The sequence below is a fragment of the Adiantum capillus-veneris genome, chromosome 3 (assembly GCF_014529385.1).
Source record: "Adiantum capillus-veneris isolate H3 chromosome 3, ASM1452938v2, whole genome shotgun sequence".
Taxonomy (NCBI): domain Eukaryota; kingdom Viridiplantae; phylum Streptophyta; class Polypodiopsida; order Polypodiales; family Pteridaceae; genus Adiantum; species Adiantum capillus-veneris.
Window position 1 is genome coordinate 166,083,520 of NC_140933.1, and position 27,475 is coordinate 166,110,994.

Here is a 27,475-nt window from a genome sequence, read left to right on the forward strand (position 1 = left end):
ATGTTTTCAAACAAGCCTCTCCAAAACAAACTTGTTATCCGAGGATCACGATCACTGACAATTGACTGTGGCATACCATGGTACTTAAATACATTGTTCATGAACAATTGTACCATATGATCATATTTCATCTTCTTCTTGACATGAATAAAATGGGCCTGTTTGCTAAATCTGCAAATAATGGTCCATATACCATCATTCCTTGTGTGCATTCTCGAAAGGTCAAAGATAAAATCCATAGCAATACTTCTCATGGCTTATCTGGAATAGGCAATGGTTATAACAACGCCGGTGCCTTTTGCCTGTCAAACTTCACCTTTTGGCAAAGTATGCATGCTCGTACAAAGGCATCCACATCTCTCCTAAAAGTAGGCCAATAACAGAATGTCTCGACCGCTTTCACTGTTGCATCTATTCCACGATGCCATGCGTACGGTGGGACGTGACTTTCTACCATAACCTTATGTCGCAATGGCCTAGTGACACGTAATCTGCCATGCATCATCATAAAACCATCCTTGAGGAGATAATCTTTCATGGCATTGTCCATCGAACAACTGATCCTTGCAAAATCTTCATCATTAGCATATTGTTCCTTTGTATCATCAAGCTCATGGTGATAAGGAATTGACACGACTGAATTGTGGTTTTCTTGAAAATGCATCAGCCACAACATTCTTTTTGCCTTCCACATACACAATTTGAAAGTGGAACATAGATAAAATGTTTGCCCATCGCATATGCTTTTTAAATAACTTTGACTCTGCCAAGAAGTATCACAAGGTCCGATGATCTGTTTGGACAACAAAGTCGACCCCCTAGCATGTAGTGTTTCCAACTTGAAAGTGCATGAATCACACCCAGTAGCTCTTTCTCATAAACTTGCATGGTCTTTTTTGGCCCTTGCAAGATTCTGCTTTCATAGGCTACTACCCAATCATCTTGCATTAGGACTGCACCAATACTATTGTCACAGGCATCACGCTGGACCACAAATGACTTCCTGGGTTCTAGTAAAACAATTAGTGGATCCGAAGTATCTTTTCCTTCGAGAGATTAAAAGTCGAAAACTCTTTTTGAGTCCATTTGAAAGTGACCTCTTTCTTTTGTAAAGCACGTAGGGGTGAAGTGTCACAAACTGATGATGTGGCATGTCCATAAGTGGTCCCAACTTATAGGGCACCTGTCGACAGGGCCCTAGGGACACTAGGATGTCACAAATTGATGATGTGGCATGTTTATAAGTGGTCCCAACTTATAGGGCACTTGCCCACAGTGCTCTAGTGACACTAGGATTTAAAAGTCTGGCTGTACGAAAATTTTTGCATAACGGCTGGACTGCTGACGTGGTTGGCTGTACGGATTTTTCGCAAAACGCACTATTGTGTTGATGTGGTAGGCCGTACGGAATTCCACCTTTTTGCGTTGGCTGCTTTTGGGAGCCAAGTGCTTTTGAGTTTAGAAGCTTTTCATGTCCTGCTTTTCCCCAAGGCCAAGGGCCTTCAAATAAGTCCCCTGGGCTCCCTTTGTGTCAAAGTGATGACATGGCATGACCACCTGGACACACCGGAACAGAAGGAGAGCCAACTCCTAGGCAAAGGACATAAAGTTTTACCAACTTATAGAGCCTATCTGGGAGGCCTATAACTGAACATTTTAAAGATTATAAGTTGTACCAACTTATGGTACCCCGGTCGAGGGGCCTAAAACCCTACGAAACCCAAGACCCAAATCCTCAGCCAATTTCCGTAAATTACACTGACATGATGACGTGGCAGATGGTACGGATTTTTTCGTGATTTGCGCTACTGGTGCCACGTGGCAGGCTGTATGGATTTTTGTAAAATCTGCTGGTTGCTTTTGGCAGTTTCTAGCGCTAAGCTTTTGAGAGAGAGCAGATGATTTTTGGGTCGAATACTTTTGAGTTACCAGCTTTTGGGGCTCTGCTTTTGGCATCCCTTGTAATGTTTATGAGGAGCCCTTGGGGCGTCACTCTTCAGAGCATTTGGATGCAGAGTCTGAGAGTTAAGGACCCGCGGGAGTTGTACTTTGCAATGAGTAATGAAAAAGAAATACCGAAAGGGACACCATTCTCTGGCCCAATTTCTCTAGGCACAGAACTACGTTGGGCCGTCTCTCCTCTCTATTAAAGTTCAGTGATTATGAAGTTTTTGTTTGTGTGTTGCTATTGATTTCTCGCTTGGAGTGTCCAAGCCGTTACAGTGATATCAGAGTCGAGAAAGATTCTTCTTCTATGAGGATCCGATCCTTTTTGCAGCAAAGGCAAGTTTTTTGAAAAAATCTTTGTGGCCTAACCCTAGACTTATTAGCCACCCCCACCCTTCGTACATCGCGCATCGGCACGCTACCGTCTTCCTCGTTGTGTCTTACAAGGCATAAGCCATAAAGAATTTCAGTTTACTTATGGGTTCTCTCGAAGAATCTAACAAAAGAAAAGTTGAACTCCGATGCAAGAACTGAAGAAAAGAATGAAGATATGGACAGATTCTTCGTGGAAAATTTTGCCAGAGCGGAGTATAAACGTCAGATGCAGGTTGACATATGTGTGAAAAGATTGATCGAGTACTCCAGAGACCCGAGACTTGCGAAACACCTCAAGAATTACCCGATTGATGAGATTTACTTGAGATGGCGTGAGGCCATTGCTTCTCCTCTCAGGTTGGGAGGAAAGTTGAAAGGACAGACGAGTGCAGAAAAGCGGAACCTGTGCTCGCAAGAAGAGCTGAACTGAACTCTTGAACAAAAGACGAACCAGAGGATTACTTGAAGATAAGCCCGAAAATTACAGAGAACAGCTGAGCGCAGAAAAGGAAATTTGAAAGCAGGACTGATACCACATTGCGTGGGGATCGACCCAATCAGATGAACGAACACACAAAACTTTGTCGTCCATGGAGCAAAGTGAAAGATCAGGAAGCCCTCATTTTCTTTGATGGAGGATCCAAGGCCAACTTCATTGGTGGCTCGACTTGAAATTACGCTCGATAGGCTAAGGCCACAGGTGGAGGCAGTTCTAGTGTCGCCCGGACGGTATGTTGCCATTACACCCGTCGTTGGCAAACTTTGTTTGCATTGTCAGGTGTATTTAGGGCACGAGGACTTTTATATCATGCCTTTTGAAGGGTGTGATGTCCTCCCAGGAATCTCTTGGTACCACAAGAACAATGTCATGGTTGACTGTTGGGCTAAGAAAGTGACTTTGACGAATGAGAAGGGCAAAGAGATTGTACTTGATGGAAAAAAAACTGGAAGGTTGAATATGTTTGACCTCGGATATTATGCAATAGAGGCTGACTGTTTCTCTGAGGGCGTACCAGGCGAGTTGCGTCCTGAAGACCACATGATTGATTCTTGGTAGTACACCACCAAATTGGCCACCTTACAGAGTTAGCCAAGGCCAAAATAAAGAAACAATGAACCAGAACAAAATTCCACATTACGAGGATGAATGATATACTCGACAGATTTTAGGGTTCTACTTGCCAAATTGATATGAAGAGTGGTTATCATCAGATCTGAATTGGTCCTGGAGATGTCTACAAGACAGCTTTCAAGACGACTTTTGGGAATAGGCCGACGACGCCGCTTGGTGGGAGGAGGTGAAGACTCTTGATGCCATGGTCAAGCCTATTCTACACCTACTTCGAGTTGTGGCATGGCTTGCAGCCATGCATCGGCAAAGTCTACGAAGCCATGGATTGGATGATAGAGACACTTGAGAAGCTTGTGCCTGACCCTGTTCAGTATGCGGAGATTCATGGCTCGTGTGAGTCGAGGTGGAATGGATGCTACTCTCCACTTCGTGCGGCAGCTTATGTGCTTGACCCTGAGTTTCAGGGAAGGCGTCAAGAGACCGACAAGGAGGTGAGCAAAGGATGGCGGCTTGCATTGGAGTGCCTTGAACCTAGTAGTGACACTAGGTGCAAGATTAGAGACAAGCTACTCAACTACAGGCAAAAGAAGGGCTCCTATGGATGTGTAGATGCACAGGTTGATCGCAACAAGATTGGCTCAATTTTGTGGTGGGAGGACTATGGAGGAGATGGCCCACATTTGCAGCGCTTGGTTGTTCGTGTCCTTAGCCAAGCATGTACCACTAGTTGCTTGGAGCAACTATGGAGTGTGTACAGCCAAATTGCCTCTAAGAAGAGGAATCGCCTTGGGGTCCAGAGGGCCAATGATTTGGTGTTTGTGAGCGCTAACTTGCGCATGCTTGCCAAGAGCGTCACACACAAGGCAGATCCCTTCATTGAGTGGGAGATGGCACAAGAGAATCCATCTATGGCCGATACACTTTTGGAGGAGCTAAGAGGAGGACTTCGAGCCTCAATGCGAGCCTCGCGAGGCCTCATATGTCGCTGACGACCTCGACTACGACGACGATATGGAGATTCAGCAGGCGAGCACTTCTTGAGTTCGATGACCATTGATCACTCTCGAGTCTAGAGTCTACCTACTACCTAGCCCTTTGTACTTTTTGTTATCCTTGAGGCTTGTCCTAAGTCCTTTTTGAGCCCTTGTGGCATGCACTTTTCATTTTGTATCCATCGATGTTTTATTCGCACATTTGCGCCTATATGACTCGCGCTCTTTGGTCTATTTAGTGTAAATTTATATTCAAAGTGATGCTCTATGTGTATGGCATGTGTGTAGGTCAAAAAATGCCAAAAAAACTCTGGTTTTTTTTTTGCCGTTCCGACCCCCGTCCCCGTTTCCTGACTTTTGCCGTCCCCGTCCTCGTCCCCGTTCCCGACCCCGACCCCGACCCCGACCCGCCGTCCCATGTAACTATGCTTGAAACCATCTTCGGATGATCAAGGTTGACACTTTGGATGCTTATTGTGAGAGATTTTGGGATGCTTTTCTACTGGCCTCTTCTTTCAAGAGGCTCACTTTTAAGCAGCAAATCGAGTGGTTTTGCTGTGGACGTCCCGAAGAGATTTGAGATTACTGCCTTGAGTAGAAGTCCGAGTCCATACAACAATTGATGGGACATGCTAAGCAGGGGTTTTCTATGCATTTGGGTAACCTGACTTACCCCATTGATCAAGTTTTGACACGAAGGACTGAACAGAATTCAACAAATGATAATAGAAGAAAGAAATTTCAGAAAAAGAAAGATGCACAACCCCAATTGACCGAGGTATAGAGAACATACTATCTCAAGGAGGGAAAGGTTTTGACTATGGAGAACAAGGACACATCTCTGCAGGGTGTCCCAAAAAGGCACAGCTAGGACAATCGAAAGGTAATCCAAAGAGCTCCAGAGCAGCGGAAGAACGTGGCAGAAAAGGAAAGATAAAAGCATGACTGGTACTAGATTGTATGGGGACCGACCCGAATCAGATGGACGAAAGCACAGAACTTTGTCGTGCATTGGGTAAAGTACGAGATCAAGAAGCCCTCATCTTCTTTGACGGAGGAGCCAAGGCCAACTTCATTTCACCCGCTCGACTTTGAATTACGCCCGACTGAGCGGGGCCATAGGCAGAGGCAATTCTAGCGGCACCCGGACGGGACGTAGCCATTTCACCTATCATTGGCAAACTTCGTTTGCATTGTCAGGGGTATTTAGGACACGAGGACTATTACATCATGCCTTTGGAAGGGTTTGACACCCTCCTAGGAATCCCTTGGTACCACAAGAATAACGCCGTTGTCACAAGACGGGCGGCACCACGTGCCAATAGAAAAGAACAGACTGAACAAACTTTTAGCACTTCAATAACAACTGAATTGAAAGAGAGACGACATGTGACACAGTGGTGGAATTCCACCCCAGAGAGTATTGGCTCCAAACCTTGGCGCCCCTTTCGGTATTTCTTTATATTGCATCAACACTGTACAAGCCGGTACTTCAGACTCTACACTTTCTCCAAGAAGCATGCTAGAGAATGAGCCCTAACCTCATATTTAAAGGCCCTTGGCCTGAAAAGCAATTACAGTGAAAAGCCTTCAAACTCAAAAGCAAAGCCAAAAAGCTGCCAGCACAATTTACGAAAATCCGTACAACCTGCCACGTCATCAGCCAACGCAAACGCGGAAATCCGTACAACCTGCCACGTCATCATGCCAGCGCAATTTTCGAAAATCTGCCACGTCATCAGTTTTTGAGTGTGTGCGGATCCTGCTTTATTTTAATTCTTTATGTCACTTGGGGCCCCATCGAACGGGGTCCTCATAAGTTGGTAGGACTTCTTCTTTTGTTACTTGTTCTTCTTAGGGTTTAGGCCCCTCGGCCAGCATCTGCAAGTTGGCTCCATTCTTTAAGCTTGACACGTCAGCAGTTTGTTACAGCAGTGGTTGACTATCGGGCTAAGAAAGAGACTTTGACGAATGAGAAGGGCATGCAAATTGTGATTGATGTAAAATTGAAGGGCAAGTCTGTCTCTATTGTATCGGCGTTGGCCATTTCAAAATTAATGAAATCCAGTCTTTTCGTTTACTCGATCTACTCGAAAGAATTGAATGATGAACAAAGAACCAATATGTTTGAATTGGATGAAGAACGACAAATATTTTTGCACACACAAGCTGGATGCTTCTTTGAAGGCCTACCAGGTAAGTTACCTCCACCTCGTCTTGAGGACCATATGGTTGATTGATTCCTGGAAGTACACCACTGAATCGGCCACCTTATCGCTGTAGCCAAGCCTAGAATGAATAAATCATGATCCAAGTAAAAGAACTTCTAGAAAAGGGTCTCATCCAACCTAGCACATCACCTTACTATTCTCCAGTTTTGCTAGTACTAAAGAAAGACGGATCTTGGAGAATGTGCATTGATTATAGAGCTCTCAATAAAATCACCATCAAGAACCGATTCCCTATTCCGAGGATCGATGATATTCTCGACTGACTTCAGGGATCCTCTTGCTTCAAGAGAATTGATTTGAAAAGTGGATATCATTAGATCCGAATCGTTCCGAGAGATGTCTACAAGACTGCCTTTCGGACAACTTTTGGTTTATATGAATATTTGGTGATGCCTTTTGGACTCACGAATGCTCCAGCAACATTTAAGCGAATGATGGATAGGATTTTTCGAGAGTATCGATCTTTTGTGGGCACTTTCTTTGACGGCGTTATAGTTTTCTCCAAGAATGAAGCAGAGCACAGACATCATCTGCTACAAGTCTTTCAAACATTGGGGAAGCATAGATTGGTTACCAATGCCAAAAAGAGTGAGTTTTTTTTATCGGAGATACATTTCTTGGGGCACATCGTCTTAACAGGAGTGCAGACGGACCCGATCAAAATTGGAACTATCCACGATTGGCGTGAACGAAAGAATGTTCACGAAGTTCGAAGCTTTTTGGGCTTGTGCTTTTACTATCGGCGGTTCATTCAGAAGTTTGTAGAGATAGCTACACCTTTGCATTTACTGACTCAAAAAGGAGTCCCTTTCACGTGGGATCGACAAAGGTGACCGCTTTTCAGACGCTCAAAAAAAAAAAGACTACCGAACCAGTGTTGGCTTTGCCGGACTTGCAAAATCCATTGAAGTTTATTGTGATGCTTGTGGTCGTAGTTTCAGAGCAGTTTTGATGCAAGAAGGCCATGTCATTGCTTACAAAAGCAGGATGTTCAGAGTTGGTAGCGCAGATTTATGAGAAAGAGCTATTGGCAGTAATCCATGCTCTTACACACTGGCGGCATTATTTACTAGGAGCTGATTTCATAGTCTTTACAGATGTCACAAAACGGGAGTGTACACGAGCACTTGAAAATCTGAAAAATAAATAACTTTGCAAATGTGAGATAAAGGAGAAGATCGACACAGTATTGGGGACCAGAAGATGGGCTGGTCCCCCCCCCGTCACGAGTATTCTTTATTCAGGGAGAGTTCATATACAAGTACAAGAATCCGAGGAAACCCCTCCGTTCTGTAATCTTAGACCCGAAGGTCGTTCTTTCCCGTAAAGAACTTAGGCACGAGGCCGTACTTTCCCGTAAGGGACTTAGGCACGTAGCCGTACTTCCCGTAAAAGGGAGATTCCTGCAAAACAAACCACACAAAACAATACTCGCAAAGCGTAATCGACAAATTATACCTGTTGCTCCTCGCTCGAAAAAGCGACCTCCGTACTCCGTCGGCACACGGACTCTCGCGAAATCCGTCGCCGGCACTTGCTACGAGATTCTCCAGCGCTTGCACTCTTGGCTTGTTGCGATGTCTCCAAAACTGAACGCTAGGCTTCTCTTTATACTCCCTGGCGTTTGGCTATTCTTGCTGCACAAAGCAAAAGCAGTAGCCTTCGCTAGAGAGAGGAGAGAGACAGAACACTGCTGTCGTACAGCCTCGCGTAAGTTTTTTTTTGTAGAGTATTTAATGTAGGACTTTTTTTGAAGAGCATTGCTTTATTTTATTATAAAAGGGCCGGTCACTTAAAAGTGATTTTAAGTGACCGGCCACTTTATAAAATAAAGTGTGAACTTGTTTAAACTTTAAAAACTCACTCAGTTAGTGAAAACAATGCTACACGAACACACAGGCATCCCCGGATGCATTTCATGGCACAGATGCAATGCAGACACAGACTCCTCGCGGGGAAGGCATCTGTCCTCCCGCGAACATTCTTGCTTTTCGTAAAAAGCTTCATTGAACCCATCTTTATTTTTGTGCTTGCATTCTTATGCGTATTTTCTTACTCAGTTCGGATTTCCTCCTTAGCCTACGGAATGCCCCCTTTCTGATGCACCCGTCACCCATCATGTGACGCATCAGGGGCATTCGTAACCCAGCCCTTTCCACCGAACTTACGGAAACTCCTTCGCGATGTTTACCGTCACCCATCAAATGACACATCAGAGTTGTCCGTTCTTGATGGCATTTCTTGTAGCTACAATCTTTTAACAGTTCTTAGTGTACACAATAAAATATCCTAGAGAAAGAAATTAATCATTAAAAATAAGAAAATAGTCCAATTAGCAACAACCCTCTGGCTTCTAAACAGTTGACCTCAACTGTAGTGCTTGGACATACCTTCAATATCTCGGGATAAGCTACTAATTCCTCCTGCGTCATCCACTGAGCATCTAGATTCGAATAGTTCTTAAACTTAACCAAATACTTCCGTGTTATTTTTCCGGACTTGAGGGGCCGCTCCTGATGACTTACTATCTGCTCCGGTTGGAGTATTTCTTCTGTTTCCTCAACCTCAGGAGGTTCCTCAACACTAGGCTGACTCGGAGGCGGTCCCACATACGGCCGGAGTAAATTGACATGGAAAGCATTATGGATCCTCCAATTAGGCGGTAGCTCTAATCGGAATGTGACATCATTCACTTGCTTAGTGATCTTAAACGGCCCATAATAACGGGTAGAAAGTTTTACCACCTTCCCCTTATGAGACGCTTGTTTCTTAAGTCTTGCCTTCTCAAACTTGAGTAAGACTAACTGTCCGACTGTTAAGTCTAGATTCCTCCTGTGCTTGTCTACAGCTTTCTTATGCTTTTCCTGAGAGCGTAGAATAGCTCTCCTAACTTGCCCGTAGGCTGTGTCCAAATCCCGGACAAATTCATCTGTTGCAAAGATCTTATCCTTAGTTAAAAGGATCGGTGGAAGCAAAGGCTTACCATAGAGAATCTCAAAAGGTGCTTTCCCCGCCGATGAGTGTATGGTATTGTTATACGCATACTCGACAAGGGGCAAATATTTCTCCCAGTCAGATTGCCGGTCTGACACATAAGCGTTTAACATATCCAATACTGTGGAATTGGCTATCTCACTTTGCCCGTCCGTTTGAGGATGGTAGGCAGATGAAAAATTCAACTTCGTACCAAGATTATCCATCAAGGCATGTCAAAAATTTCCTGTCATGTGAGGATCTCGATCACTCACAATAGACTTAGGCATTCCACGATGCTTAAAGATCTGTGCTAGAAAGACCCTAGCCATATGATCTGCTTTGATCGTTTTCTTGACTGGTATAAGGTGTGCTTGCTTGCTAAACCTGTCCACAATGGTCCATATCGCGTCATTTCCAGCTTGAGTTCTAGGGAGGTCCATGATGAAGTCCATGGCAATACTTTCCCAAGGTTCATTAGGCACAGGCAATGGTTGTAGCAACCCAGGCGTCTTATGCCGATCATACTTCACTTTTTGGCAAACCAAGCATTTCCTGACATACTTATCAATGTCTGCTTTAAGGCTAGGCCAAAAGAAATATCTTTCCATTGCTAAGGTTGTAGGGAGAATACCCCGATGACCCGCATAAGGCGAAGCGTGTGCTTCATCCATGATCTTCTTTCTTAATGGTTCTGCCACACATATGGCCTGATGGTGGTAGAGATAACCGTCCCGAATGGAATAGGGAAGCTCATTCTCTCCACGATGTAGCTTTCCCCAAACGGTGGAGAAGTCTGGATCATTCGGATACAAATCCGGTAGTGCTTCTAATTCTTGGTGATACACCAAAGTGATAGCGTTCACCCTTGGCCGCCTAGACAATGCGTCCGCGACCACATTCTTACTCCCAGCCGTGTGAAGGATCTGGAAGTGAAACATAGACAAAAAGTTTGCCCATCTCATCTGCTTCTCAGATAGTTTCCTTTGCGTAAGAAAATACCGCAAACTCTGGTGATCAGTCTTGATCACAAAATTCGCTCCTAGAAGGTAGTGCTTCCAGTTGGATAAGGCATGAATCACAGCCGTAAGTTCCTTTTCGTAGATTGATGCATGCAACTTTGCATCCTTAAGCCGTCTCCTTTCATAGGCCACTGCATGGCCTTCTTGGTTTAACACTGCTCCGATGCAATCGCCTGAAGCATCGCAGTGAACCTCAAATGGTTTCCTTAAGTCAGGCACTATCAAAATAGGTCCATGTCTTAGCAAGTACTTGAGCCGATCAAAAGCTCCTTGTTGTCTCGATCCCCATCTGAAAGGGATCTTCTTCTTTGTCAAATCATGAAGTGGCCCTGCTACATGGGCAAATCCTCGGACAAACCTTCGATAATACGAACATAATCCCAGGAAGCTACGTACATCATGTACCGTAGTGGGAATAGGCCAATCTTCTACCACTCGGATCTTGGCAGGATCCATACTCACTTGATTGTGAGAGACTATATGGCCGAGATAGTGTATCTCTGAGAGAAAGAACTCGCTCTTCTTTGCATTCACATGCAACTCATGCTTTCGCAATTCTTGAAACACTAGGTCCAAGTGCTTCCGATGTTCCTCTTCTGACTTAGAGAAGATGAGTATGTCGTCAAAGAATACTCCCGTAAAAGCTCGATACGGGCTGAAAATGCGGTCCATCATGCGATTGAACGTCGCAGGAGCATTGGTCAAGCCGAAAGGCATTACCAAAAATTCATATAGTCCAAAGGTTGTGCGGAAAGCAGTCTTATGGACATCCTCAGGGGCGATCCGTATCTAATGATACCCACTCTTTAAGTCTATGCGACTAAAGACACTTGCACCCTGCAACTTATCAAGTATATCATCAATCCGAGGGATCAGAAAGCGATTCTTGACCGTGATTTTGTTTAAAGACCTATAGTCTATGCACATTCGAAACGTGCCATCTTTCTTCTGCACCAGTAGAACTGGAGAGCAGTAGGGTGAAGCCCTTGGCCGTACTAACCCTTTCTCTAGAAGCTCGTTGACTTGCTTCAAAATTTCCTCTTGCTGAGCAAGACTCACCCGATAAGGGGGTTGATTGGGAGGCGAGCTACCCGGTATGAGATCTATGCGGTGATCTTCCGGGCGTACCAGAGGTAGTTCATCAGGGAGTGTTTCCGTGAAACAATCTTTGTACTTTTCAATAAATTGAAAACGCTTAATTTCAAGACTAGAGAGTGAATCCCCACTAGTTTTATCCTTCTCACGTGCAAAAATCAAGTAAGCAGAAACCACTTCTTCATTTCTTTCTTAATGGAGATATGACTTACAATTGGGAATTGCCTATCTCCTACATCAGCATGAATCTTTATTTTCTTACCCCCATGATCAAAGGTGAGGGTCTTTTCCACATAATCGAGGACAGGTGTCATGTGGAAATGCCATGGCATACCCAAGATGATATCACATCCCTCGATGGGTGCCATCAAAAATGATTCGCGGTCCTTGTACTCGCGAATCCGAAGATTGAGTTGTCCTTGCATGGGAGTTGCATTGGTTGTCAACCCCTCGAATGCGGATCCTGATGTAACCGGTGTGCCAAGCTGAGCCGGTGTGAGGCACAAACGTTCCGCAGTATCCAGGGAGACGAAGTTATCCGTGGATCCTGGATCATAAAGAATCAGTACTCATGGGTTGTTCAAAGACCCCCAGCCCTTCAGAAGCTGACGCTTCCCTTTCTCCGTTTCTGTGTTTCCTTGAACATCTGGAATTGAGTTCGAGCTTGGTGGAGCGGGTTCCTTCCTTGCTTTATTTTGCCTCGTAGGGGCATGTTCTTGCCGTTGCTGCTTTAGCGGGCAATCCGGTTTCATATGTCCTTTCTCGCCATAGTAGAAGCATCTTCCTTCCTCTCTGAAAGTTTGAAGTTGAGTAGGAGAGAGATACTTAGTTCGCCTGCCATTGCCCTCTGGCTTCTTAGAATGATCATAGTCCCTAGATGGAGGACGTTTCCTTCCTTGGCCCCCTTGGTCATCGTAGACCCCTCTTTGTCTCGCACGGTAAGTGCTATGCTCCATTTTTCTGGGCGTCCCAGTTGAGTGCAAATCCTCAGCAATGATTGCTGACTCCATCATCCTCTGAAGAGTGTCATGCGGATACACCTTCATACTCTTTCGAAGCTGCGGTTGGAGACCCGCTTCGAACTTTCGTTTCTTTTCCTCGTCGGCAATCTTCATGAAGGGAGTGACCTTCAGAAGAACTGACCAATACTTGTCCACATAGGTCGTTACTCTCTCATGTTCCTTTTGGGCGAGCCATTCCCATTCCTTCCGTATGTCCTGCTCGAAGTCAGGCGGAAGAAACTGTTCATAAAATTCAGATTTGAATCTCTCCCAAGTTCTGGCCTGAGAACCTTCCAGAATCTTGGCTAACTATCAATTACTTGCCTTTTCCTTGAGGTGCATCCCCACATGGCGCAATTTGGTGATCTTTCTGTGAAGTGCCCATTGGTAAAGGCGACTTCAAACTGTCTGATGAAGGACAGTGCTTTGGAGATATCTCTCCGTCCATTGTAGGTTTCGAACTTGATGTCCTTGTCGCCCAATTTGAAGACTCTCATGCGATGATGAGACTTGCTACCATGCTTCTTGAATTGAGGCTTATCTTTAGGTTGATGTAGGGTAGTAGTAGTAGCGGCTTCCTTCTTCTGGCGAGAAGATTGAGAAGTAGAAGTATAATCAGGAGAGTAAGATGGAGATGAGATAGAGATGTCCTTGCTCTCGTCTAGCAAAGAGAGCGCTTTTTCCTGGCCTTTCCTTAGAGTAGGCCGTTCATTCCGATCCGAAGATCCTTTGTGCACCTCGGCACGTTCTCGATCCGAAGATCCTTTGTGCATATCGACACGTTCTTCTTCTCTTTCCTCCTGTGGTCTCACGCCAACAGTGTGGTCTGGATGCCCGGCGGCATCGGTTCCATTCGTTCTCTTCATTCCGCCCAAGAGCTTTTGGACATCTGGCAATAGTAAGACTTGTTGCAAATCCGCAAGCTGAGCTCGCACTTGTCGAAGCTCCTCTTCAACGCTTCTCCCTTGGCTCGACATGGTTCTTCCAGTTCTTCCCGGAATCATCCTTCTTTGCAGAGAAAGAAAGGAATCCGAGCTCTGATACCACTGTCACAAAACGGGAGCGTACACGAGCACTTGAAAATCTGAAAATTAAATAACTTTGCAAATGTGAGATAAAGGAGAAGATCGACACAGTATTGGGGACCAGAAGATGGGCTGGTCCCCCCCCCCCCCCCCCCCCCCCGTCAAGAGTATTCTTTATTCAGGGAGAGTTCATATACAAGCACAAGAATCCGAGGAAACCCCTCCGTTCTGTAATCTTAGACCCGAAGGTCGTTCTTTCCCGTAAAGGACTTAGGCACGAGGCCGTACTTTCCCGTAAGGGACTCAGGCACGAAGCCGTACTTCCCGTGAGGGACTTCCCGTAAAAGGGAGATTCCTGCAAAACAAACCACACAAAACAATACTTGCAAAGCGTAATCGACAAATTATACCTGCTGCTCCTCGCTCGAAAAAGCGACCTCCGTACTCCGTCGGCACACGAACTCTCGCGAAATCCGTCGCCGGCACTTGCTACCAGATTCTCCAGCGCTTGCACTTTTGGTTGTTGCGATGTCTCCAAAACTGAACGCTAGGCTTCTCTTTATACTCCCTGGCGTTTGGCTATTCTTGCTGCACAAAGCAAAAGCAGTAGCCTTCGCTAGAGAGAGGAGAGAGAGAGAACACTGTTGTCGTACAGCCTTGCGTAAGCTTTTTTTTGTAGAGTTTTTAACGTAGGACTTTTTTTGAAGAGCATTGCTTTATTTTATTATAAAAGGGCCGGTCACTTAAAAGTGATTTTAAGTGACCAGCCACTTTATAAAATAAAGTGTGAACTTGTTTAAACTTTAAAAACTCACTCAGTTAGTGAAAACAATGCTACACGAACACATTCCAGGCGTCCCCGGATGCATTTCACGGCACAGATGCAATGCAGACACAGGCTCCTCGCGGGGAAGGCATTTGTCCTCCCGCGAACATTCTTGCTTTTCGTAAAAAGCTTCAATGAACCCATCTTTATTTTTGTGCTTGCATTCTTATGCGTATTTTCTTACTCAGTTCGGATTTCCTCCTTAGCCTACGGAATGCCCCCTTTCTGATGCACCCTTCACCCATCATGTGACGCATTAGGGGCATTCGTAACCCGGCCCTTTCCACTGAACTTACGGAAACTCCTTCGCGATGTTTACCGTCACCCATCAAATGACACATCAGAGTTGTCCGTTCTTGATGGCATTTCCTGTAGCTACAATCTTTTAACAGTTCTTAGTGTACACAATAAAATATCCTAGAGAAAGAAATTAATCATTAAAAATAAGAAAATAGTCCAATTAGCAACAACAGATCACCAGAGTTTACGCTACTTGTTGTCACAGAAGCAGCTTTCGGAAAAGCAGATGTGATGGGCTAACATCCTGTCATAGTTTCACTTCCAGATTGTCCATGTTCAGGGACAGAAGAATTTAGTGGCAGATGCATTGTCTCGGAGGCCCTTGCTTCTGTCTATTTCTGCGATTCATTACAGAAGCTTCGAGGATATGGTTGACGAGTATGCCACTGATCCTGACTTTGCAGATATTTTACCCGGATACAGAATGGGGAAACAGTTTCAGGTTATTCTATACGGGACGACTATTTGATGTGTGGAAAACGATGTTATATGCTATACAGTCTTTGAGGGAAAAAGTCTTGACAAAGTGCCATTGTCCACCTTCTACAGGTCACCGCGGCATAGATACCACCTTGAAGGGTGCGGAGCGTTACTTCTATTGGTCGAGGCTTAAAAAGGATGTAGATGACTTTGTTCGCAGTTGTTTAGTATGCCAAAAGGTTAAGTTTGGCAGGCATAAGGCACATGGACTACTACAGCCTTTACCCATTCCCACCCGCCCTTGGAAAAGCATTGTTATGGATTTCATCTTTGATTTCCTCAAGACTCAAAGTGGGCATGATGGCACTTGGACTGTCATTGACAGATTTAGCGAGCAAGCTCACTTCATTTCAGTAAAGAAAACATTCAAACCTCATCGTTTAGTGACTTTTCATTGCTCAGATTTTATGGTTACATGGCATGCCTGAGACGATAGTGTTGGACAAAGATCCCCAATTCAGGAGTTTGTTTTGGACGGCAATTTGGGAAAACATTGGCACACGGTTGCAGTTCTCATCATCATTCCACTCGCAAACAGATGAGCAATCTGAGATAGCCAATTCAGTGGTTTTGGACTTATTGAAGTCTTACATCTCGGATCAGAAGACTCAATGGGAAAAATATTCGCCTTTGGTGGAATTTGCCTACAATAACACAATTCACTCTTCGACGGGGAAGGCGTCATTTGAGATAATTGAAGGTGCTAAGAAGGTCCCTCCCTTTCTAAGCACCAAGGATTTTTGAAGCCGATCAGTACACGAGAGAGTTGGACACTGCTTTTGCCAAGGTTCGCGAGGCTCTAGAGAATTCTCAAGCATGGCACAAGAAGGCAGCAGATAGACATAGACGCGATTTGAAGTTGAAGGAAGATGATTGGGTGCTATGACGTTTTGAGAAGGCAAGGCGAAGGAAATGAAAGGGAAAGGAGCGACTTTTTCCAAAGCTTAGCATGCGGTATTATGGCCCTTTCCAAATTCAAGAAAAGATAAATGATGTATCCTCCAGACTCAAGTTGCCAGACACTTCGAAGATTCACAATGCTTTTCATGTGAGTCTCTTGAAACCATTTAAGGGTGAGGTGCCAGTTGACAGGGAGCATGATGAGCAACCTCAAGTAGAAGAAAGCGAGGAGATATGCGTTCTAGAACAGATACGGACCCATAAAGAAAGAAAAGTGAAAGGTAAAGTGATTTGACGGTTCTTAGTGAAATTCAAGAACTATACGGCATTGGATGCGAAGTGGATGGAGGAGGAGGACCTAGCAGATACTCCTCAAATTTTGGAACTTTACCTTGAGGCTTTTGGCTTAGCTGCAACTATTCCGAAAGATCTCGCAGATGAGCAAGGTTGAATCTAGTGCAGATGGGACTGCACGAGAGGGGAGGCACTCCGCTCCTTTGTCACAGATTACCTGGATGGAATAGAGTCATAGATTTGAGAGTGAGAGAGAGAGAGAGAGAGAGAGAGAGAGAGAGAGAGAGAGAGAGAGAGAGAGAGAGAGAGAGAGAGAGAGAGAGAGAGAGAGAGAGAGAACACTAGAAATACAAGTGCTCTGCAATACACAATGAATGACTACAAGACCCTAACCATTCTATTTATAGAATGTTAGGTTGAGGTAGGGCAAAATGTGTAACTGGTGCAAAAAACATAAAAGCCCAAAAAATGGCTAAAAATGTGTGTACCCAGCTAGGCTCAGAAAATGACCGGCCAGACACGTGCTAAAAGTGTCCGCCTATGCAATCTACGTGATGTGCGATGGGTGGCCAACCCGGGACAATCACTAGCCGTACAAAATGGCGAAGCAACGGTGGTGTAACTCTAACACCCCCTCTCAGCACCGGATGCTGAGACAACACAAGTGAGTCGAAGGTGAGAAGCCAAAGTGCGTTGAGGTACAACCTTCGTGAAGATATCTGTTGCATTGTCCGTTGTAGGGACATACTCCAAATGATGATCTCCAGCCAAAACCCGCTCCCGAACATAGTGGCACTACACCTCAATGTGCTTTGTCCGAGCGTGAAAGATAGGGTTCTTGGCAATAGCAATGCAACTCTGATTGTCGCACAAAAGACGAGTCGTAGCAGTCTGGGGAAAACACAACTCTGCCAGTAATCTCTTTAGCCATATGGCCTCACAAGCAGCATAGCAAGCTGCTCCGTGGAAGATAGCGCAATTGTGGGTTGCCGCTTACTGCTCCATAAAATGAGTCTCGAGCCGAGTGTGAAAACTACTCCTGTAGTAGAGCGCCAAGTATTTGGATTTCCTACCCAATCTGAATCGCACCAAGTAAGGTGCAACCCTTGGAGCGACCATAGAACACATCATGGTCCAAGGTGTCGCTGATGTACCGCAAAGTACACTGGGGACACTGCCAATGTCCCTGACGAGGTTGGGTGTTGCAGGAACTGAGGACAGAAACTGTGTAACAGATGCCTGATCGGGAATAAGTCAGCCAACAACATTCCGATATTGCTCCAGGTCAATCCGTGGGGAAGGATCGTGAAGCGATCTGTTCTTCCCGGGCTCAAGAGGAGTGTCAATCGGCTGCAGCGTGTCATCTGGAATCTCTCTAGGATAGCCTTCGCATACTCCTGCTGAGAAAAGAAGATGCCGTACAGTGTCTGAAAGATCTCGAATCAAAGAAAATAATGAAGAAAGATCAGTCATCTCGAAACGTGTCTTTATAGCTTTCATGATCGATTGATCTTGCCGGTCAATGAGCCTGTGAAAATGAGATCGTCCACATAGACAATCACTATCGCAACCAGAGAGCCATCAGAGACAACATAACAGTTGGAATCTAATGAGGTACGCCGTAATCCAAGCTTCACAAGAAACTGGTTGAGTGTGAGGTATCACTGGCGTCGAGCTTGCTTCAGTCCATACAATGCTTTCCAAAACTGTTAGACCCAATCCTCCGTGCCTGGGATACGAAACCCAGGAGGCTGCTCCACATAAACTTCTTTATTCAAATCTCCATTCAGAAAGCACTTTTGACATCCATCTGGAGATAGGCCAACCAAAGTTTGCTGCGAGAGCAAACACTATAACAGACTTGGTCACCCCAAGTCTAGATTCCGTCGCAACACAAAAGAGATTCACTTTAAAATACTTCACAATTCAAGAGTCGACACGGCCCGGCATAGTTCCATGCCAAGAGAGATTGGCCCCAAAGACTTGGCGCCCCTTTCGGTGTTTCTTTTATATTAATCTTTGAGCAAAGTACAACTCCCGCGGGTGCTCGCTCTCAGACTTTGCATCTAGATGCTCTGAGAAGTGAGCCCCTTGGATCACTTATAAACATTACAAGGGTGTCAAAAGAAAAGCCCCAAAAGCATGTAAACTCAAAAGCAACTTAATTGCAAAAGCTTCCAGTAAAAACAGCAGCGCCAAAAGCGAAAATTCCGTACGGATCTGCCATGTCAACAGTCGTGCGTATAGCAGTCAACGCAAATCGTGGCCGTCCGTAGTATAGCAGCCACGTCAGTAGGTTCTTCACTTAATTTTAATGCCTAGGTGTCCTTAGGCCCCTCGGCAAATGTCCAAAAGTTGGAAGAAACTTATTAAGAGGAGTCATGTGAGCGGTGGGAGCAAAGGTCTCGTCAAAGTCTACGCCAGGTCGTGTGAAACCCCGAGCAACAAGTCTCGCCTTGTGTTTGTCGAGGGAACCATTGGCCTTGTACTGTCTTGAAAATCCATTTCGTAGAAACCACCTTCCGCTTGTTGGGCCTAGGAACCAAAGTCCATGTTGTATTCTGCTCAATAGCGTCCAGCTCTGTTTGCATGGCATGCTTCCAGCAATCTTGCTAGAGTGCTTCCTCCACCGAGGAAGGTTCAACTGGTGAAGCCTGAATCTGGGACATGAGTGCAAAGTTCACGAACTCTATGCCGTCATAAACGTGTCTTTGCTTGAGGCATGCAAAACATCGAGGCTGTCCAGGTTTTGGCGAGTCTGGTAACTTCGTGACTTCAAAGGAAGAAACGGTAGAGTAGAGCCAACCAGGTACTAACTTCTCTTTGCGAGGTGGGACCGCTCCACCGGAGAAGAACCATCATCAATATCAGAATCGGAATCTGACATGGCATGATCGGGTGAAGTAACTGGCTGCGGTGTAGAGGGTACAGGGATAGGGATAGGGTTAGGATCAAGTGAAGGAGGTGGAGGTAAGGAAGGTATAGGCTTGGATGTTGCCCCCTCTGCAGATGTGCTGAAAAGCTCCCCACTCCCTGAAAGTCACATCACGGCTAACTGTGGTGGTCTTGGCGTCAAGATCATAAAGCCGGTATCCATCAAAATCTCGTGAATAGCCCCAGGAAGATGAGCTTCTTCAACTTGAAGTCTAACTTCTATCGCTTCTCCTTGGGCACATGGACAAAGGCCGGACACCCAAAAACTCGAAAGTGTGAGACCGAGGGCTTGCGCCCGTAGTAAGCCTGATAAGGAGTCATGTCCTGCAAAGCATGGGTAGGAGAATGGTTCTGGATATAAACCGCCGTGTTACATGCCTCCGCCTTGTAAATCCGAGGTAAAGAAGCATGTGAGAGCATCGCGCGAGCCATCTCCATGATAATCCGGTTCTTCTTCTCAATAACTCCGTTCTCGGAAGGAGTGTAGGGAGTAGTCAGCTGGGGTTGGATGCCCTGTGACTTGCACCACTGTGCAAAGTCCTTCGAGGTGAACTCACTCCCTTTGTTTGAGCGAATACATTTGACATGCAAGTCCTCCTCCTTTTCGACCATCATCTTCCAATTCCGAATGAAATTGAAAGCCTCCAACTTGAGCTTCAAGAACGAAACCCAAATGTATATGCTGAAATCATCCACAATCACAAGCAAAAACACTATGAGCCAAAAAATGAAGGAATGCTCATCGGGCCACATAGATCAATGTGAATAATTGCGAGTGGTGTTGAAGCTCTGTTGGATGCCTGCTTCGGAAAGGCAACCCTGTGTTGCTTGCCCATCTCACAAGCCTCACATACGCCTGATGAGGAGCGTATCGCTGTAAACCCTCCACCATAGAGGTCCTAGCAGCTTGCTGAAGTTGCTGAAGCATAGATGTCCAAATCGTGCATGTTATAGAGAAGAATTCTTCATGGTCCAGACAGAAGAGCAGTGAGGGGGTATAGGGAACCATCATGCTCACCGCGTGCAGGAACAGTACCTGTCGTAGAATCAGAAATGGTCACTGTGCCACTCCCAAAGTGTATGTCAGCTCCCTGAGAGTCCAAACTCGATACAGAGAGGAGGTTGAAGGCCATGTCCGGAACGTAAAGCGCCTCCACTGAACTGAACTTTGGGTCTAAGGTAGAATGGAAGAGGGTAATCTAGCCCGTGCCAGACACTAGAATCTCATGGTTGTCACCCATAGTGACGGTCTGCCCATGAGTCTCCTTGAGGGAGCTAAGCTAAGACTGTTGGGGAGTCATGTGAGTGGTGGCTCCACTGTCAACAACCCAAGTACGTGACTGCGGTGTAGCAAGAGCATGAGTCTCCTTGAGGGAGCTAAGCTAAGACTGTTGGGGAGTCATGTGAGTGGTGGCTCCACTGTAAACAACCCAAGTACGTGACTGCGGTGTAGCAAGAGCATGGTTCGTCGTCGCGACAAGAGCGGTCCTTGCCGTCTCGTGAGAGGCTACAATTGCATTCGAGGCCGTTTGTTTCTACTTGTTGGCCTCTTCTCGCTTCTTTCTGCATTGTGATTCTTTGTGCCCTTTCTTGTGGCAGTGGTAACATTCGATGTCCTTGTTCTTCTTACCTTTACCTTTCATGTTGCCTCCTTGAGCTATCAAAGCTCCTTTTGCATCAACAGCACCTCCCGCTCTGAATCCACTCACTCATTGATCTGGTCCTGAGTGGCGGTGGTAAGGATAGGCTTCGTACAACCATTCCCAGAGTCGATGGTAGGCAATGATCGTAAGGACTCGTGTTCTCCACATAGAATAGTTGTGTAAATCCAACTTCTTCTCCTCATCAAACTGGGTGAGGGCATAATTGTTGGATGTTGCATTGGCAGATGACGACGTAGTCGTAGAAGTGGAAGTGGTCGTAGTCACGGAAGACGTGGTGGCCCCCTTCTGGGATTGTTGTTGTTGTCCCTTCTGCTATGGAGTCGACATGTCGTGTGCTCAAAGAGTGGTTCCAAAGGTAGATCGATACGATCGCAAGTCGTCGACGAAAGTACCGTCTCCAATGCTGTAGCAGTCCAAGATAACCGCAAAGACAACCACCGAATGGTGTCGTGACGAGCAAGGGAGGGATCAACTGCACAAAGGGCAAAAAATCAGCTTGTTGTCCGTCCAAAAAAACGCTGCAAAGGGTGCTGAAAACGCTGCCGTAACAGAGATTTCAGCGTGCTTGTACGCCACCGAATGGTACGGGAGCGTCGCAGAGGTTCAGAGGAGGGGGTTCTCGCACTTCTCAGCCGTCGAGGGGCTGAAAAAAAAAAAAAAAAACAGCAAGTAATCAATGCCAAAATGGTGCCGATTTCGGGGGGATACTTGACGATGCAGTAGATCTGCAAGTTGTTGGCAATAGAAGACTCTCCAGGCAAGTGAAGGCCTCTTCCTCGAGTGAGTATGGGCAATGTTTTGTAGAAAATGCAGCAGGTCTTCAAAAAACGCGAGGTTAAAAAACGCTAACAGATGCAAAAACGCAAAGTTGCCAGAAAACGCAAGGCTGTTCTGGGGCTGATTGGTGCAACGTGTTGCAAGGGAGGTAGCGCCTGCAGAGGGGAATGCAGATCAAGCCTTAGATGCAAAAAATGCTAGGTTGTTGTTGCAGTTTTCCGCTATGGAAATTGGTAGAGATGCTAGCGCTAGCCTCAGGGGATGAGATCAATGAAGATGCTCCGCAACCTGGCGACTGATACCATGTAAGGGTGAGCAGCAGAGAGGGTGAGCCATGTGCGCCGGAAACGCTAGAGAGAGAGAGAGAGAGAAGAGAGAGAGAGAGAGAGAGAGAGAGAGAGAGAGAGAGAGAGAGAGAGAGAGAGAGAGAGAGAGAGAGAGAGAGAGAGAGAGAGAGAGAAAACACTAGAAACACAAGTGCTCTGCAAGTGATGCTCTCAATACACAATGAATGAGTACAAGACCCTAACCACTTTGTATTTATAGAATGTTAGGTTGAGATAGGGCAAGATGTGTAACTGGTGCAAAAAACGTAAAAGCCCAAAAAATGGCTAAAAATGTGTGCACCAACTAGGCTCAGAAAATGACTGGCCAAACACGTCTAAAAGTGTCCGCCCATGCAATTTACGGATGGGCGATGGGTGACCAACCCGGGACAATCACTAACCGTACAAAATGGTGAAGCAACGACAGTATAACTCTAACATGATTTACCTTTGGATTTCAGGGATGCCGTTGTGCTGACAGTATTCTGTTGTATGACTCCATGAATAAGAAAACTGAAAATGGGAATTCTTGAGCTTGAATCTAATTGATAGGTACTCTCTCATGTGATTTTGTTTGAGTGCAGGATTGAAAGACGAAATGACTGTAGGATTTCGGTCTTTAGAATCTATAGACATGATCGCAATAAGAATTAGCTAATCCGACATCAGTGAGGTCGAGGATGGATCTAGATGTCATTGCTAAATACGTTGCCAGGAATCATGGTCCTAGATCTGGAATCAATTTTTATGTGATTGATATGATGTGAATGTGCACTGACTGAGTCGTCTTTGTGCAAGTGCTAGATTTGTGTTTGTCTAGTGCATCGGTACTTAGAGTCAGTGTCTACTGAACTGGTTTATGGCCTCTATCTATTTTGCAAGCGTAATCGAGGGCGATTAAAACTTTTTCAAGAGGGGGGTATGTCTGTCTGTAAGTAGTCCCAACTTATAGGGCACCTGCCGACAGGGCCCTAGGGACACTATGATGTCACAAATTGATGATGTGGCATGTTCGTAAGTGGTCTCAACTTATAGGGCACCTGCCGACCTGGCCCTAGGGACACTAGGATTTAAAAGTCTAGCTGGCAGGCTGGCTGTACGGATTTCCGCATATCGCGCTGGAGTGCTGAGGCTTTGGTGATAGCGGAGCTTATGTTGGGGGTTTTAAAATCCACCTTTAGGTGGTGGTTCCACTATTGGTTCCTTTACCACATGCATATATAATTTTCTCACAGAAACCCATGATTGTATCACACAAATTTATACCTTTGTGTATATAATCAACACAGAAGTAGGCAAGTCCACACACAAATCAATTTATTCACCAAGCAATGGGTGTAAAATAATTCGAATTGATTATCAACCAGGAGAAGCTGCAGCCTTGCATGCATGATATACTTCCTCAACTGTTCATGTTAAGCCCATTCGGATTTTTCATGGATGGGTTCTTAAGAGAAGAGAATGTGTTCATAAGGGATCAATCTAGATCCAAAGAAATGCTACAATGTAAATGAGATTGTAGTATTAAAAGATTATGTTGTGAGTGTTTGACTAGCTGTATTACACTCGTTGCAGGAACACAAGTGGTGTTCTGGCATCGCCTGCTGTCTTCTCAGGTAATAATTTTGAAGCATTTTCAGTCCTATGTCCTAGTAGACCTAATAAGTGTCTTATTGTTTTTAGGGCTAGAAGAGAGTCATCCTGGAAAGGGTTACTTGGAAATGTCGCCTCCTATATCTTTGTCCTTTGTAGCGGAGGGGTCAATCTGTCCCTCCGTGTTGCCGAAGAAATGTCAAGTTCTAGCTGAAGATAGAAAGCTTCAATCAGTAACTTCTGTAGGGGAGAGTGACTGCTGTGAGCTGACACTGAGCTTGGCCTCCTCTGAGCCACAGGTTGCAAGTTCAAGTCCATCGCTGGATGGCAATGAAGATAAGCCTGTAGCAAAACCTTCCAATCAGCAAGAGAAGCATGATGGAAAGTGCCAAAGAACCAGTCCTCATCAATGGCAGCAGACAAGAAAACGGTCTGCTTCTAATAAACATTGCTGGCATCCTGGGCTGGACACAATGCCTGCAGGCACAAAAAAGCAGCTGTTTCTCACAAGTGATGGATGCTGTGGCAAGGATGGGGAGAGCCCCTCAGAACGATCGGGGGGTATTGACCACAGCAATATTTTTCTGGGGCCAAAGAACTCTGAAAACACCGTGCAACCTGATGCAGAGCAGGTTGTAACAAGCAACTGCAAAACACTTAGCAATTTTCCTATTGAAAATAAAGGCTCCAGACAAATTTTGCGATCAATGCCCAAAACTATTGATGAGAGAGGCTCACCAAATAAGAGGGAATCACAAAAAATCATGTCGAATATTGGGCAGGTTATCGAGCGCAATTCACCGATGGCCACAGACTCATCAGAGGCTGAGGCGGCACCTCAACCTACTGAGCCTCACAGGAAGAAGATGAGGGGCACTTTACCACTGGATGACGAAGGGGATGCTAAGGATACACGTTGTCACAGGTCAGATGGGAAAAGTTGGCGGTGTGTACGGGAATGCATAAATGGTGCTTATTATTGCCAATACCATCTTCGAAAGAGAAGGATTGGCTACAACAGACGCAGGAACAAGGAGGTCAATCTGGATGACTTGGAGGCTGTATGCAATGAGTCTTTGAAGTTGAGCAAAAAGTCTCATTAGCTTCCTGTTTTTATTTTTTTTCCAAAAAGAAAATGTAATTTGAAGAGCAGTTCATAATATGCCCATGATAATAAGCATTGTTCCTCCCACAACATAACTGTCTCTCCTTATTTTGTCATTTCAATGTTGAAATATGGATATAAACTGTCCATGGTTACCTTGGTTACAGAGCACTGTACATGCATGCAACTTAGTAAGGGTTCTTTGGCTCTTCATGGTAAGCATGTTTCACCTGCACTTAATTTTTTGAAAATTTAGGTTGTGCTCTGTTACCTGATGCATAATCTCTCTCTCTCTCTCTCTCTCTCTCTCTCTCTCTCTCTCTCTCTCTCTCCAAGAGGTGCAGCAAAAGCTCTCATCATCAGCTTGCGAAGTAGGGCGACATCGCTCTACGCCCAGAACTTTAAACTGCGTTGCTCGCATTCAACGCAATGGCATAGGTTTGGGGCATGCAGCACAGGCGTGAATGCTCAGTGTGACTAATTTAATCCAGCATGTCGAGCAGCTGAGCAGGCAAGACCAGCACACACTTTTATTAAATCATAACCCAAAGCTTTTGTGTTAGAAGCAGATGGGCAGCCTTAAGCAGGGGGACAGCTTCTCAAGCTGGGGCGAAGCTTCTTTCTGAATAAATGAATCAATAGAGCACAAAGGCGGCGGCCTTTTCCAGACTCCCCCGAAGGCAAAGCAGACTTTCCGATGACAGAGGCTGAGGGAAAGCTTCCTATCACCGAGCTCGCTGAGTGCAGTGAAGGCATGCAAGACCAAATGAGTATATATATGAGAAGGTTAAAGGTGATGATTAGGGCTGAGCTGAACCTTATGAGGAGTGACTTTGAAAGAGAAGTATATGCTGCCATGCAAGCCTATAGGATCAAAGAGGAAATGCGAAATGGTATGAAAGCCGAGGTGATGGCTAGTGAGACGCTATTGCAAAACCAGTAGCTGCCAGTTTTGAAGCATGGCATTCCAAATTGGAAAATTTGATCACTGAAAGGATGTTGTGATTGAAGGTCTCAAAGGTCAACTTGTAGAATTTAAAAGCAAGTCGGAGAAGGATGGGGAAACTCAGCCCTCCCTGATAGAGGAGCTGAGTAACATTAAGAAGCAAATGAAGACACTCCAAGAAGAGGAGCATTAGATATCAGGGAAAGCCTCCTCATGGGCGGATATCTTCTTCAAAACACATACAAAGACTGACGAAGCAGAGAAGTGGATCGGTCACAAAGAAAGGAAAAGATAGAATGTCTCATCCACCATCAAAAGAGGAAAACGAGACCTCTTCATATCCGTGTCATAGGGCTCAAGGACATCGACGATATCCAAAGAATAAGTTAGTGTTGTTAGTGATGGGTGGGCGGTCGGTTAGTTGGCCTGAACCCTAACAATCCCCCACTTGAAGGCCAATGTGGCCCCAAGTGGCTATAAGTGTAAGGGTTAGTATGTACAACTATACAAACGTGAAGATGACCATAGCTTCATCTTACGCCTATCATCTCTATACAATGTACAAACTGCTCTGAAGATAGACTCTGAGCATCTGTTGGGTTCTTATCCATGTGGACTTTGGCTAACTCAATGCGTTTGCTAGCCAAATATCTCGTATCACATGATAGATCTTTGATGTGTTTCGGTTTGGAATGAAACACGGGGTTTTTTGCTAATGCAATCGCACTCTGGCTGTCACAATGTAACACTGGAGTCTGGAGTATATCAAGGTCTCCTATTAGGCAAGATAACCACATTGCTTCCTCGTTGGCACTGGAAATTGCAACATACTCAGTCTCAATGGTTGAAGACGAAGTGCAATTTAAGGGGCACGATCTCCAAGAGACTGTCGCTCCAGCAAATAAGCAAATGTAGCCAGATGTGGATCTCCTAATCTCTACACAATCCGCATAATTAAAATCAGTGTATCCAACTATGGATGCATCACTATTCTCAAACTGTAAGCACTTGCTGGCTGAATCTTTGATGGATCTTACGATATACTTCACTGCTTTCTGCACGGGTTTGCAATATACCTATTAAGAACTCCCACTGCAAATGCAATGTTTGGTCACATGCTAACCATGGCGAACATGTGACTGCCAACTACCGAAGAATATGAACATTTTTCATCTCTACCTTTTCAACATCCGATTTGGGGCAATCATTCTTGCTAAGTTTTACATATGCAGCCATTTGAGTACTTAATGCTTCCCCCCTTGCATGTTGAAATGTTGCAAGACCTTGTGAATATACTCTTCTAGTGATAGTTCAAGTATTCCACGCTTACGATCTCTCTTGATATGCATACCAAGAAAGTGATGTGCATCGCCTAAATCTTTCATGGAAAACTGCTTAAGTCATCCTTAAGAAGTGTCCCACCACCTCATCTTTTGACTTTCCGGCTATAAGCATACGTACAAGATTAGAATGATGAGGAAACCATCGTTCAACTTCCTTGTGTACAAGCAGTGATCCTCTTGGCTCTGTACATAACTTTGGGATTGAATGTACTTATCAAGCTTGATGTACCACTTCCTTGAGCCTTGCTTTAGTC

At 45.3% G+C, this 27,475-nt stretch overlaps 1 protein-coding gene across 4 annotated transcripts in view; it reads left to right on the forward strand.

Annotated features, from left to right (window-relative positions):
- LOC147462121 (uncharacterized) overlaps positions 1–25,096 on the forward strand; it is a 31,718-nt gene extending 6,622 nt beyond the window's left edge. For 2 of the 4 annotated variants that reach the window (XM_086509548.1, XM_086509549.1), the window contains exons 3-4: positions 23,810–23,850; positions 23,891–25,096. In XM_086509548.1, the coding sequence (XP_086365674.1) occupies positions 23,810–23,850; positions 23,891–24,930 (1,081 nt within the window). In that variant the 3' untranslated portion in view covers positions 24,931–25,096. The remainder of the gene's footprint in view (positions 1–23,809; positions 23,851–23,890) is intronic. The other 2 variants (XM_086509550.1, XM_086509551.1) reach the window with 1 other exon arrangement.
- The last annotated feature ends 2,379 nt before the right edge of the window (positions 25,097–27,475 follow it).